The 14,329-nt window shown below is 51.6% G+C and overlaps 1 protein-coding gene across 1 annotated transcript; it reads left to right on the top strand.

Annotated features, from left to right (window-relative positions):
- The first annotated feature begins 6,718 nt into the window (after positions 1-6,718).
- Positions 6,719-12,985, top strand: Itpripl2 (ITPRIP like 2). Its single transcript, XM_077106049.1, has 2 exons — positions 6,719-8,838; positions 12,034-12,985. Exon 1 carries the CDS (start codon positions 6,896-6,898, stop codon positions 8,501-8,503), a length of 1,608 nt encoding a protein of 535 aa, XP_076962164.1. The 5' UTR covers positions 6,719-6,895; the 3' UTR covers positions 8,504-8,838; positions 12,034-12,985.
- Positions 12,986-14,329: the final 1,344 nt, after the last annotated feature.

The raw sequence follows: 14,329 nt of genomic DNA, 5'->3' as shown, positions 1-14,329 counted from the left end.
GACTTCTGCAATCCCAGGGCCAGCATCCTCTTGTCCCCGCTGGTTACCACATGGTCCTGGGCCACAGCATCCTGCATATTTAGTTTCCATCACCCGGAATGGCCTGCCTGGGTCTCTGCTGGTCACACTCCCGTTTGTTTATTCACCTACTGGACCAACCTCTAGCAAGTACCAGGCAAGAGGGACAGGAACAGAAAGCCCCCGCCTTCCCAGAAAGCCCCCTCGCTGTCCTCTGGAAGTCCTCCAAGGTGAGGGAAGGGGGGTGGGGCCCAGGGGCTCAGGGCCCAGCTCTGGAGTCGGGCTCACCAGTCGTGCGACTTTGAATTTGCTTCTTAACTTCTCTCCGTCAACTGGCATCAATGACAGCACCTCCTTCCTGGGCTGGTCCTGAGCATCCCATGCTGCCTGGGAAGGCCCGTCTCCAGGACGGTCCATGACATATGCAAACACAGTGTCATTTCAGCCCCGATCCTAAGTCACCTCCCGTGAGCCTCCTCTGGCTGCCCAGCGGGAAATGAGTCACTTCTCTCTCTCTTCCCCTCCCCAGTTTCCAATTCTCCTTCCACGGGACACGCCTCCGGGATATCAGAAATGCTGGGAGGGGTGGGTGGATCTGTGTGCATGTAGTTGCTGAGCGATTAAAACCTAGGAGAGGCCCTGGCAAATATTAGATAGCAAAGATCTTTCTTTCTTTCTTTCTTTTGAACTAGGCATCGAACCCAGGGGTCTTGCTGACTTGCATAGGGCCTTGCTAAGTTGCTGAGGCTGGCTTTGAACTTGTGATCCTCCTGCCTCAGCCTCCAGAGCCACTGGGGATTACAGGCGAGTGCCCCCCGCGCCTGGCCAGAGTTTTCAATGAAATAATGATTAGAAGTGGGAGAAGCAGTGGCTGCCTTCCACATCCACCCACGTGCCATGAACCTTTCTACTCTATAAACTCAGGGCGCCCTCTTTTCTTTCCCCTTCCCCTCTGCCTGGCACTCACTAAGAACCCACAGATGTGGGGAGTAAAGGAATTTCTGTTCCCTCCATGGCATACAGTAGAGGCTTCCAGACCAAAGTTCTAAGTTTGTACCTTGAGCCCTTTGGAGGAGGAAGTGAGCTATGGAAACCGATGACAGGAGGCAAAATCAGGAACACATCCGTCACTCAGTGGAGGGACATGAATTGTGTCCCCTTAGGAAAGAAGTGTCCACATCCTGTGAGTGGGCCCTGAGCATAACCTTGTTTGGAAAGGGGTCTTTGCAGACGTAATTAAATGAACGATCTTTGAGTTAAGAATTCTTACATTACAGATCTCTAGATGAGACCCCTGGGACTACCCAAGGGGACCCTAAATCCGATCCTTATAAGGGACAGTAAAAGAGACCTAGTCTCAGGAGAAGGCTTGTGTGGACCAGCAGAGACAGGAGCGAGACAGCTCCCAGGCAGGGACACTGGGGCCACCAGACCGTGGCAGAAACCAGGAGGGATCCTCCCCAGGAACCTTCAGGGGGGCTCAGCCCTGTAGAGCCCTGGACTTCAGATTTCTGTTCTTGAGACTGTGAATGAAGAACTCCTGCTGTGTCAAGCCCCCGGGGTGTGGCCCCTGATCACTCCATCCACAGGCAGCCGATCCACTCAGCAAGTACAGCCGCGGGCTACCTCAGTTATTGTCACCAGTGGGCTGCATACCCCACGGTGGTCCTGTGAGATTCTCTCGCCTAGTGCTGCGGTAGCCCTCTATTTGGGTAAGTACCACCCCCCACGATGTGCCCACAACAGTGGGATTGCTTAAGGAGGCATCTCTTAGAGCGGAACCCTGTCATTCAGCAAATGCACGGCTCTGGTTACCAAGAATGCCTACGTCCCGGGTGCTGTTTCAGGAGCTGTGGGTGCGCCGGAGACCAGGAAAATAGATAACCAACTGCTTTCATGCACTTATATTCCAGAGAAGGATAACGAAGAAGTAAATGGACAGATCGCAGATACACAGTGGTCCCAGGTTTCCAAGGGGGATTGGCTCAGGGATCCCTGCGGATGCTGATATTGGAGGATGCCCAGGCCCCTGCCGTGGAGACCCTCTACACCCCTCCCGCCACCTTGAGGTCACTCCTAATTCCTAACACAGTGCAAACACTGTGCCCATGGTTGGTCTGCACTATTCTGGGAACAATAGCAAGAACAGCTTGCATGTGTTCAGTACAGGGGCAGCTACTTATTTTTCCACTGATTCACATGGTTGTTGAACTTGTGGACAAGGAGGGACAACTGTATCATGTGGCAGAAGGTGAAAGACGCTTGCAAGAAAAATAAAGCAGGGCGTAGGAGCAGGGTATCGGGCTGCTGTTTTATGGCAGAGAAGGGCTGTTGGATAAGCTGCTTTTGTGGAGAGAGTGAGGAAGTAAAGGGGTGGACCATGAGTCCGTGGGGGGTCAGAGCTATGGGCAAAGGGGCCATCAAGGGGACAGGCAGGTGAGAGCTTGGGGTCCTGAGGTCACAGGGAGGCTGTGGCAGAGAGGGAGGGGGAGGGCGCGGGAGAAGAGGGCCATTTTATGCAGGGCCTTAAGCAGCCATGGGGAGACCCGTGGATTTTGCTCAGAGCTAATGGCAAGTGTGGCAGGCTTTTGAACAGAGAAGCTGCATGGTCCCCTCTGGCCGCTGTGTAAAGAAGAGGCTAGCCCGGTGTGGTGGCGCACGGCTGTAATCCCAGTGGCTGGGGAGGCTGAGGCAGGAGGATCACAAGCTCGAGGCCAACCTCAGCAATTTAGAGAGGCCCTAATCAACTCAGTGAGGCCCTGACTTAAAAAAATAAAAATGGCTGGGGATGTAGCTCAGGGGTAAAGTACCTCTGGGTTTAATCCCTAGTACAAAAGAAAAAAAAATGAAGAAGAAGAGACTCTGGGGGTCAAGAGTGAGCAGAGAGATCACAGAGGAGACGGTTGTAACAGGCAGGTGAGGGATGAGGCTGGCTTGCACTGCAGGCGTGGGAAATGGCTCCATTGAAAGGTGTAACCAAGATTCCCTAAAGTGGCAACTTGGATTCCAAAAAGCTGCTAAGACTAGCTCATTTGATCTTCCCACACATTGATTCTTCTAACAAGAGTTACTTGATTTTAGATGCATTATTGTTTTCCTTATTTATTTATTATTTTAGCCTGAACAAAGGAGAAGTCTATTTCTCACATCTGGGTTTGGGCTGGTGGTCCACTGTGATCTGCCAGCTCGATGGTGTTGGGGGTTCAAGTTCCCGCTATGCCGCTCTTGTCCCCTGTTCTAGGGCAGGAGTTGGAATCTATGGACGACAGGCAAAAATCTGGCGTCTGTGTTTGTACGACTCTTAATCTGAAAATGGTTTTTATACTTTGTATTATTTATTTGCTTGTTTGTTTATTCTAATTAGGTCGATGTGACAGTAGAATGCATTTTGATTCATTGCACACAAACCGAGCACAACTTTTCTTTTCTCTGGTTGTACACGACGTGGAGTCGCCCAATATGTGCAGTCCTACATGTACCTAGAGAACGATGACCATCTCATTCCACCATCTTTCCTGCCCCTTGCCCCTCCCTTCCTGTTTGCCCAATCAAAGCTCCCCCATTCTTCCCATGTCACCCCCCGATTATGGATCAGCACCCACTTAACAGAGAACATTCAGCCTTTGGTTTTGGGGGACTGGCTTACTCTGCTGAGCATGATAAAAGTGTATTCCATGACACATGAAAATGTTATGGAATTCAAATTGCAATGTCCGTGAATTTTATTGGAACAGCCCTGACGCTCATTTATGTATTATCTGCAGTCACGATAATGGGTTGAATTGTGTCCCCCCTCCCCCAAATATGCTCAAGTTCCGACTCCTGGTGTTCATGCCTGTGACTTTATTTGGAAATAGGGTCTTTGCAGAGGTGAAGTCATATTGAATTAGGGTGGGCCCTAAATTTAATGACTGGGGTTATGGTTTAGATATGAGGTGTCCCCCCCAGAACTCATGCGTGAGGCAGTGCAAGAACGTTCGGAGGTGAGATGACTAGATTATGAGAGCTGTCACAATCCGTGGATTGATCCACCAAGGAGGCAGGTAGGGGTGTGGCTAGAGGAGGTGGGTCACTGGAAGTGTGCCTTTGTGGGCCACCCACGCAGATGGGAGGATTCGTAATGAGGGCGTCTGTCCCACAAACCTAAAATATTTATCCTGTGGCTCTTTATGAAAAAGTGTCTACCGGCCTCTGATCTAGAGTCTTGCCCTTATTTGTGCAGTTGGAGGTGGCCTGCCACCTTATCTGCAAAGGAAAAAAATTAATCACTGCTAGTGTCACACCCACTTTATAGATGGGGAGATCAGAGCAAAGAAAGCTTAGGGCTTAACCAAATGAGGTGGGCCTGTTCTCTTCACCATGCCCCCAAATCCTACCCTCCTCCTCCCAACCTCAGCACCATGATTCTCTTTGGGGGACACCCTTCTCCAAAGTCCCCACCCACAGTGTAGGCGGGGCTGACCCCATGTCCTGGTTCCAGGGTTTGGTACCCAACTGCACTAGTTAGCTCAGGTTGTCATAACAAATATCACAGACCGTGGCTTACACATCAGAAACTGATCTCCTCACAGCTCTTGGAGGCTGGGAAATCCAAGGTCAAGGTCTGGAGAGGTTTGGCTTGGGGGAAGGTTCATTTCCTGGTTTGTAGGTGGCCAGGTCTTGCTATGTCCTCTCACCTTTCCTTGGTGAGTGCATGTGCAGAGAGATCAGTCCCTCCTTATTCTTTGAAGGCCACCAATCTTAGCAGATTTGGAACCTGTTTAACCTCATTTAAACCAAATTAACTCCTAAAAGCCCTGTCTCGAAATACAGTCACCTTGGGGGTTGGGGCTTCCATATAGAATTTGAAAGGGCAGGGGCACAGGCAGGAAAGGGGAACCGGTGCATTTCTTGCTTGGTTGCTTTTCACATGATCCGGGGCGATTATCCCAAGGCATGACACTTGCTATAATTTTCAGGAAAGCACAGGTCTGTTTTCCTCTGCACTAAGAAAAATGTGAGAGTAGAGTAGCAGAGCATCTGGAGAGGAACTGCCAGAGAGCACAATCCATGAAGAAGAAACAGAGCCAAGTGGTGGAGAGAAAACAAGAACTTGGAACATTGCGGCACCTAGATCAACCTATACCTGAAAGACATTCCCTGTGGACTTATCCATTAATATGTTGCTTTTTCCCCCCACTTAAGCCAGTTCTGTTTCTGTACTTGCAACTTCATGAATTCTGGCTAATGAATGATGGTCTCATAGCTAAGAGTAGTGAAGAAGAAATTTGAAAGCAGATCTGCTCAGCATTAAGTGGCTCAACACCGAATTTCTTGGGCCTAATCCCAGAGCCACCCTTCCAGATCACGGCTGGGTTCCATTATTCTTTAATGCATTTACCTTCACTCTCCTTCTGGGGGGGGGGGGGTTAGGAAGGCACAATGAAGATGATTAAATAAAGATGATTATTCAAATAAATCCGACTTACTGCTGGGAGTGGAGTACCCCCTGCAGTCAAGTAACACAGGCTTCCCAGAACAGAGATTGCAGTGTAGGCCCTCACAAAGGACTCAGATGAAGTCCCAGCAGATGGAGAAAGGACATTCCCTGCTGGAACCAAACTGCTTGGGTTCCAGACACAGCTCTGCAAAGGCTGTGTGACCTTGGGCAAGCAGCTGAATCAGGCTGGGCCCAGTTTCCTCATCTGAAACTGGGGAGAATAATAATACCCATTTCTTAGCATTAAAGGGAGCTGGGTGAACGCGACCATAGCACACAGTGAGCCCTTTGCATAAACTATGATAATTATTCCAGACTCTTCGCTGTCTCTGACCCAATGCCAGCCTCGGCGACCTCGGGCTTCATAAAGGGTCACCACCACCTCCTCCTCCCCCCTCTTACCCTTTTCTCTCTTTGGGAGCATTTTCTGGCTGTAGGAGCCTGTCTTTTCTGATCCCCTCTTTTAGCAGGGGAAGGGCAGAAGCCTCCTCGTCAACCGCTCTTTCCCCAGGACCTCCTCTCCCGCCTGGCACACAGTAGGTGTTCAGTGAATACCAGTTTGAAAACAAGGGCAGCCGCTCAAGGCAGGGGCCACTTCCGTCCCGGGCCTGCCACGCCACCACTGGGAGAGCTGGGGTGGGGTGCTGGTGGGAGGACCGGGCAGTCTGGCTGCGAGCGCTTCTCTGCCTTCCAACTTCCCGGTCCCAGGGCCTGACGGCACGACTCCGGAGGCTCCTCGGGCGAGGCCACCGCCCCGGAATCAGGGCCGTCCCCGTCCTGCCTTCGGGGGGAGGACCGGGTTGGCCCGCGGGAGGCCGGTTCCCAGCGCGTCCAGAAGTCCCTCCCGCCGCCCGGCGTCGCTCGAAGGCGGAGGCCCGGGAGGGGGCCGACCCCGCCCGCCGCGCGCTCGGCTGGCTGCCCACTTCGGCATTTCCTCCCGCCCCTGGCGCGGCCTGGCCTCGCTCCCCTCGGAAGAGGAAGCTCCCGCGGCCCGAGTAACGGGCGCCGGCGCCGAGGGCAGCGGCCGGAGAACCCGGAGGGCCACCCGCGGTAGGACCGAGCCAGGCCGGGCCAGAAGCTGGCCGAGGGCGGCGCGCCGGGGCGCCGGGCGGGCAGGGCCGCCGGGCCGGACGCAGCGCGCAGGGCGCGGCCGGGAGCCGGGGCGTGCAGGGCGGGCCGCAGCTGGAAGGAAAACTTGAGCTGGGAGAGGAGGCCGAGCTGCAGGGCGGCGGCCCCCCGCCGGCGGACGGGGGAGCCGCCGCGGAAGCCGAGGAGACGGGCGCCGCGGGGCCGCCGGGTGGCCGCGCGCATGCTGGGCCCGGGGCGCCGGCTGGACTCGGGGCGCCTCCTGGGCGCGCGCCCCGGGCTGCTTGGCCGCCTCGGCCCCGCGCGCCCGCTATGTCGGTGCACTACACCCTCAACCTGCGCGTCTTCTGGCCGCTGGTGACCGGCCTGTGCACCGCCCTCGTGTGCCTCTACCATGTCCTGCGGGGAAGCGCGGGCGCCCCGGCCGAGCCCCCCGACGGCGCGGACAGCGGCTTCCCGCTGCTCAAAGTGGCCATCCTGCTCCTGCTGGGCTACGTCCTCCTGCGCTGTCGCCACTTGGTGCGGCAGCGCTTCCTGCCCGGCTCTTCGCGCCTGGCGGGCCACTCGCCTTTCTCTCCTAGACACTTGCGAGAGCCCGGCCTGAGCATCCTGCTGGAGAGTTACTACGAGCACGAGGTGCGCCTGTCCCCGCATGTGCTGGGCCACAGCAAGGCGCACGTGAGCCGGATCGTGGGCGAGCTGGTGAGGGCTGGCCGTGCGCGGGGCTCCCCGGGTCCCATCCCTGGAGGAGCGCTGGCCTTGGCCTTCCGCGGAGACTTCATCCAGGTGGGCAGCTCCTACGAGCAGCATAAAATCCGCCGCCCCGACAGCTTCGACGTGCTGGTGCCCCTGCGCCTCCCACCACCGGTGGCGCTGGAGCCGCGGAGCCTGGGCACGGAGCCCGCGCTGGCCCCTGCCTTCGGCAGCTGCTTCGTGTGCGCCCTCAAGGCGCCGCCCTCGCTGTCGGGGACCTCCGGGGGCCAATGGCTTCGGGACTGCAAACCCTTCGCGGACGGCTTCTGCGTGGATGTGCGCGGGCGGCGCCATCTCTCTGCCGCGTTGGTGCTGCGTTGGTTCCAGTCGCACCTGCAGCGCTCCCTGGCTACCGTGCGCTACAGCTTGGAGGGGCGCTGTCGGGTCAGCCTGACCCCCGGCGGCCTGGAGCAGCCTCCCACCCTCCACATCCTGCCCTGCCGCACCGACTACGGTTGCTGCCGCCTTTCCATGGCTGTGCGTCTCATCCCCGCCGTCCATCTGGGCGACGGTGTCTTCCTCGTGGCACCGCCACCGCCACCTTCGCCCGTCGGGCCCCTGTTGGAGCTCCCAGGAGGCCTGCGCACTGAGGCACTATGGGGTGTGAACACAGCTCGTCAGGAGCAGAAGCTCCTGGGCTGGCTGCAGGAACGGGCCCCTCCAGGTGCCTGCTACCTCAAGTGCCTGCAGTTGCTTAAGGCTCTGCGAGACCTGGGTGCCCGCGGGCTGGACCCGGTGGCTGCCACCCAGTGGGGACGCATCCTGTCGTCATATGTGCTCAAGACGGTGCTGCTGACGGTGCTGCTGCGTGATGGGGTCCCTGCCCACGGCTGGGAGGAGGCGCACCTGAGCGAGTGCTTGGAAGAGTTGGTGCAGTTCCTTCGGGGCTGTCTGCTGAGACGGCACACGCTCTTCCACTGTGTACTGGGCCCCGGCGGGGCGGCCACCGAAGTGGGCCCGCTGCCCAAGGTACTGCGTGAAGCCGCCCCGGTTGACCTTCTGGCCGCCTTCGACCCACACACCCGCGAACTCACAGCGGCGAGGCTGCTGTCCACGTGGCGAAGGCTGCCGCAGCTTCTCCAGGCCTACGGGGGTCCCCGCTACCTTGCCAGGTGCCCCCCATCCAGGAGTCAGCGCACACAGGGGTTCCCTGAGGATGAACCCTAAACCTTGACAGCACTTGCACCTGACCAAATGCTCCTAAAACCTTTCCCTTCGGGTGACTGTAGGGATGAAGCCAAAGGCAAGATGACTGTGTTGGACAATTTGGAGGATGCCACAGGCTTTGGTGGCTTAGATGTCACCCCTGGCCCCACAACCGAATATAGTTACTGCATCTTCTTAACGTCCGCAGGACGGTTCTGAACAAACTGGCATAATGCCCAGCTGCAGCTGTTGAGATTTGGTCACAAGGGTGATCTGTGTGGAATCTTGTAGAAAGATCTGTTCCCAGGGAAGTCCAAAAGAGAAAGCAAAAACTAGCTTCAAAGCCAGTTCCCTCGGTCAGTTTCTAGACACAGACATCAGTGCACCCAGATTTTTTAAAATTAACAAATGTTTATGACGGACCTATTTGCTAGGAACTAGGTTCCCAACTGAATTAAAAAAAAAAGAAAAAGGAAGAAAACTCTGTGAATCTTTAGGGACAACTGAAGTTCTAGTGCAGCCTTTAGTATTCTGAGGAACATTGTTTCTCTATTCAAATTAATATCAATGTATTTTATGGTGCAATCACAGATGTTTGATAGGACGGTCTTCCATGTGGCATGGCCGTCAAGAGTTGGTTAGAGGCATTTCCAGAGCAAGTAGCACTTTATGCTGATCACTTTTCTTGTTTTGTGGTGGGAGCACAAGTCTTGCATCTGAAAGGAAGGCCAGTTACTTTTATTAGAAGACACGTGCAGCTTTGAAAAGCAGCCAGGAGTTGCTTCACATGCCCCCAGGCTACTGAGCTGCACTGGGTACCAGTCAGTCAACACCAGTTTGTTGAGCGCCTACTGTGAGCCAGTGCAAGGCAGAGCAGCAACAAAATACATAATTGACACTGGTGCAGGCATGAAACGTGTTGGATCTTGAGAAAGAGACTGTTCGGTCTTTTGCCTATAAGATGGCTGGCCAGCCTTTGCTTCTGGCTGAACACAGAACCCCTTTTGGTTTTGAAGGTTTTTGAAGCAAACTCCTCCGCTGAAAGTTTCTTCTTGCTTGCCGGGGGAAGCCCAAATGGTCCCAAAGCGCCAGCTTTGAGAGGCTCTTGATTCAGCTGGGGTTTTGCAAAACAGTTCACATACAGATCAGTACCTTGGGATCTGTCCTAGAGATCAGTGACTCCCGATCCCAGGGGAGAGCCCGTAAAGAGCTGAGGAAATAAGTTAGAGGAAGAGCAGGAGAGACAGCAGCAGTCTGCTCTTTTTTCTCTTTGGGTGCGAATATCACAGGGTTGGGTGAATGGTGCAGCTAGGGATTTGAGAGCTGGGTTTGAGATTTTCCTTTTAATCCCAAATTCAAGGTTAGAGTGGTCTAAGAAGCACCGACTGGAAATGCAGCCAGTCTCAGCCTTACAGCTGGGATAAAAAAAAAAAAAAAAAAAAGACATGTACTTCCTTAGATTCTTAAAGGCAAAACTTTGCAAGACAGAAATAGTTACATGAATAGGATCATTGTTTAATTTCTGAGCTATTTTGGGGGAGTTGCATAAGCTGCCTTTCTTTAGGGGACCCACTTGACCTCTGTGGGAAATCCTTGTGGATAAATGATTTACAGGGCATCCTACTCATCAGACCTACATAGGGCTTCTTTTATCCTTTTCAACCTTGGGCTGAAAGAGAAACAGCCTCAAATAGTGCGCTGTCTCTTTAAGGTTGTTCTGGGGGCCACTCTCTTTGATACCCCAAGGGTTCTTTTTAGCTTTTGAGGCGAATGTTAATTCATGAGGTACTGCATTGAGCAAAGAAATGAATTACAGCTTCCTGCAAAGATATAAACTGCACAGTGTTTTTTTTTTAAAAAAAAAATTTACTTTTTAAAATAAATGCCAAGAGTAGATCTTATCTATATATCTATATATTTATATAAACATAATTTCCATACTCAAGCCCTATCTTCCCCTGTAGACATCTAGTCTACTGGAGTGGGGAACAATGGGCTATTGGGTGGATTGTAAAGCTTTAAAAACTAAATTTTCCAGATATTTCTAGCTGAGTTGATAGCTTTTTAAAAAAAATCTTAATAGTATTTTAAAGTATAAACCTGGTAATGTAGTTTTCTTGTAGTTTTTATATTATTATTATTATTATTATTTCAGGTAAATTACCCCAAACCTCATCCATCCTCAAGGTTTTTAAATTCTATTTTTTTAAATTAATGGGCATTGTATTTGTGACTTTAAAAATATTAATGTTTTATTTAAATGCCGTGCTGAGCAATTATTCTCTGTACATGGTAACCAAAACTTAAGAGATTTCGATCAATTTTGATCAATTTTAGTGATCCAAAACATGTACTGTGTACAAATGAAATAATATTAGCCAGGTGTGATGGTGGCCCGAGGCATTCACACTAAGTTCAATTCTGGATTTTATTAGGGCTCCATCATATCCCTCATCTTAAATGTACACATTTTTGGTGTATGCTTGGTACTGGAGATTTATATATCAATATTCTCATACAAGAAGGCTCTACAGAAACAGGGAGAAAACTGTTTAGCCTAGAAAATGTTTTGGGGTAATCCCAGTGGCTTGGAAGGCTGAGGCAGGAGGATCACGAGTTCAAAGCCGGCCTCAGTGACTTAGCGAGGCCCTAAGCCACTCAGTGAGAACTTGTCTCTAAATAAAATATGAAAAAGGGCTGGGATATGGCTCGGTGGTTGAGCACCCGAGTTCAATCCCTGGTACTACCCAAAAAAAAAAAAAAAAATGTTTTGGGGAAGATCTCTGGGCCATTTTGTGAGATGCCCATCAGTAACTCCCTCTGACCCGGCGCAGAGCCTTCCTGGAACGTTTGTGGACCCAGAAAAGATGGTTTTTGCAAGAAAAGAATCTGGAGCTGCAGGATGGGAGAATGTGAGTGAGCAGAGAGAAATCTGAAGAATTCAGGAAGGCAGGCTCAAGGTGGAAGTGAGAGAGAGAGGGGCCGAAGGGAGAGGAGGACCGTCAGAGGGTGCGGGAGAGGTTTGGGTTAGGTAGGAAACACATTTTTAGGGGTATGCTCTTTCCAGCTGGGGGTCGCAAACTCAGCAGCCTGTGGGAACAAGGGAGGGAAGTAAATGAGGACGGGGTGGGGACTATGCCCACCTTAGAAGGGGGCAGCCGTGGCTCAGCTCTATGCTGGGGAGGTTTTTTTTTTTTTTTTTTTTTTTTTTTAATACTAAGTTGTTTTTTTTTTTAAAACTTACTGATTATTTAAATCAATGTTTTTAAATGTCCAAAACATTTAATTGAGCCTGAGGGCCACCAGTTTGCGACCCTTGTCTTAACACAATCACTCCCCCAAGTATGTATAAGTGTCTACTCTTTGTTATGGACGTGGTGGTATTATATATAGTTGGGGGTCCGATATTTCAGTTCTTCTCTATCTCAGAGTTAAGCTTTATTGTATAAAAAAAAAAAAAATTAACGTGGCCACAGATAACACTTAACTTTCAGTTTCCTGAAGGAACTTTGAAGTAAAGCCTTTTTTTTTTTTTTTTTTTTTTTAACCAGATCCTCTGTCAAACCACTTGGCACTTTTTTCCTGAGGACTTGTGGCAAACCTCTTTTGCCGCTGGAGTTTACAGATGAGTAATCAGGAAGGATTGCAGAAGAACTTGTTTTCTTGTATCTGGCTGTTGGATTAAAATCATTCTTATTATTTTTGTTCGTGGGACCCTTTTAGCCTGTCCCTTTAGAGTCGTGGTCGGTGACCAGGAACAGTGCTGGGTCTCAGGGCCAGACGTCTTGGGCTTGTACCATTCCCACTGCGGAGGACGCTGTTCCCGTCAGTCTTGACTCCCGAATGCCTCTGTCCCTTTCTGACTCCAGGGTTCCCACCAAAGTTAACACTTTTGCACGTGGAGGGGATGAACATGCTTCCAAAGCATCTCCTGCCACCTCTCAGAAGAGGCTCTTCGGTAACATGGACTTTGACTTTGATGAGAATGCTTCCTCATCTCTGGCCACGTGGATGACGATTTTCTCCGCTGGTAGAGCGAATGGACCTCATCCACATTCCCCGTGTCCCTCAGGAGGGAACCAAGTTCAATGTTATCATTGTGGTGTTAGTTTTTTTTTTTTTTTTTTAAATCACTTGTCTGTGACTTAGACATGTCTGTTTGTAATGTTATATCTGCACAGCAAATGAGTGGGTGGGAAATGCAAATATAGGTTGGGAGAGGGTAGAGAGGATGCTATCATATTACAGAGAAAATAGACTCAAATGTGCAGCTAAATTATATATACATATGATCTGTTTTTTGAAGATTCAGGTATTCAGGAATATTTTAGCACCTTTTGCTTTAATTAAAAAGGAAAGTGCCTTGATTCAGTCACCTGACTTAAAACATTCCTCTGTTCTATTGTTAATTAATTACCTGTCTTCTGATGCCAAACTGTATTGTGATGCGGTCTTGGGGCTGCAGAAGTTGTGTTCCAACAACAGAGACCAAAGAGTTAACCAGATCTCTCTCGGCTGCTATTATTGTGTGATTAGAAAGCATTTCAATCACGCCAAATTTCCACGGCCCGAATGGCTCCTGCCTGGCCTGTTATTTGTTTTCTGAGTTCAAGTTGGAGTAAACTCGCACTTTGCATTATCCAGGTCATTTGAGGACCTTGTTCTTTTCCGTCTTGCTGGACGGCGTGTCACCTTCGGGATGGGCTTTCATCCTCCTGGCTCAGCAACCTTTATGAAAAGCTTTTCCCCGCAGGGAAGTTGGAGAGAACTATTTGTACAGAATAGGCTCCGTGTACAGGTGGGGAAAGACAGAGCCCAGCAGGGGTGCCACCTGGGATTCTCTCTTCAAGTTTTGAATTCTTTTTTTTTTTTTTTGTAGGAGGGATTGAACCCACGGGTGCCTAACCACTGGGCCACACCGCCAGCCCTCTCCCTCCAAGTCTTTCCCAGCCTAGAACTCTCTGCCCTTCCCCGCTCCCTCTTCCTTACCCCCCACCCACTAACCTCACACACAATTCAAGTCTTAGCCTGTGGCTAATTCAGAGCTCAAGAATTTGGTCCAGAAATCTCTCGGGCCCTGGGGCGCTCTCCAAATGGTAAACATGGGCTGATAGGAAAGGAAAAAAAAAAAAAAAAATCACCAGGTTTAGCCTGAGATGGAATCTTGGAGGCTCTGTGGACAGACAGTTCAGAGCCTCAGAGGGAAACCTGTCACCGCAGGCTGAGTAGCAGGTAGGGTAGGAGGAGTTCGGTGGGTGTGCTTTGTAATACTGTCCCAGGGTGTTGAGGACACACACACACACACACACACACACACACACACACGCCTACACAGACGGGCCTCTCCCAAGTCTTTGCAAACAGGGAGGCAGGCCATTAAAGGAGTCATTTTTGTACAGTGTGGGGGGGTGCTGGGCAGAGGACAGTCATGGAAATGGAAGGGAGGCACTTTTTCTGGTGGGGGTTCCGGGGTCAGATCCTCTGAGTCGAGATCCAAGGATGGACAGGAATGGACCAAGCAGAGGGAGCTGGGCTGGAGAAGAAGAGGTCAAACACCCAGGTGCTTCCTAGTTCACCTGGCGGTGGTGGTGGGGGAGGGGTGAAGAGGGATTCATGAGCAAAGGACAGGATGGGAAGGCAGGGGAGAAGGGACCAGGACACGGGGGTCTGGAAACCTGGGCTGCTCAGGCTGCAGAGTGAATCCAAGAGTTCAAGTCCGACTCAGCAGGTCTGGGCTGGATCTGGGCTCTACCTTTCTAGCAAGCTCCCAGGTGATGGTGACCCCACTGGTCCAGGGACCTCACACACCTCCAGGACTGCAGACCACAGTCAGATCCTGGGGGCGCT

Source organism: Callospermophilus lateralis, chromosome 19 (genome assembly GCF_048772815.1).
Source record: "Callospermophilus lateralis isolate mCalLat2 chromosome 19, mCalLat2.hap1, whole genome shotgun sequence".
In the NCBI taxonomy this organism is placed as follows: Eukaryota; Metazoa; Chordata; class Mammalia; order Rodentia; family Sciuridae; genus Callospermophilus; species Callospermophilus lateralis.
Note: the sequence above shows the minus strand (reverse complement) of the source record. Positions and strands in the feature narration are given on the sequence as shown.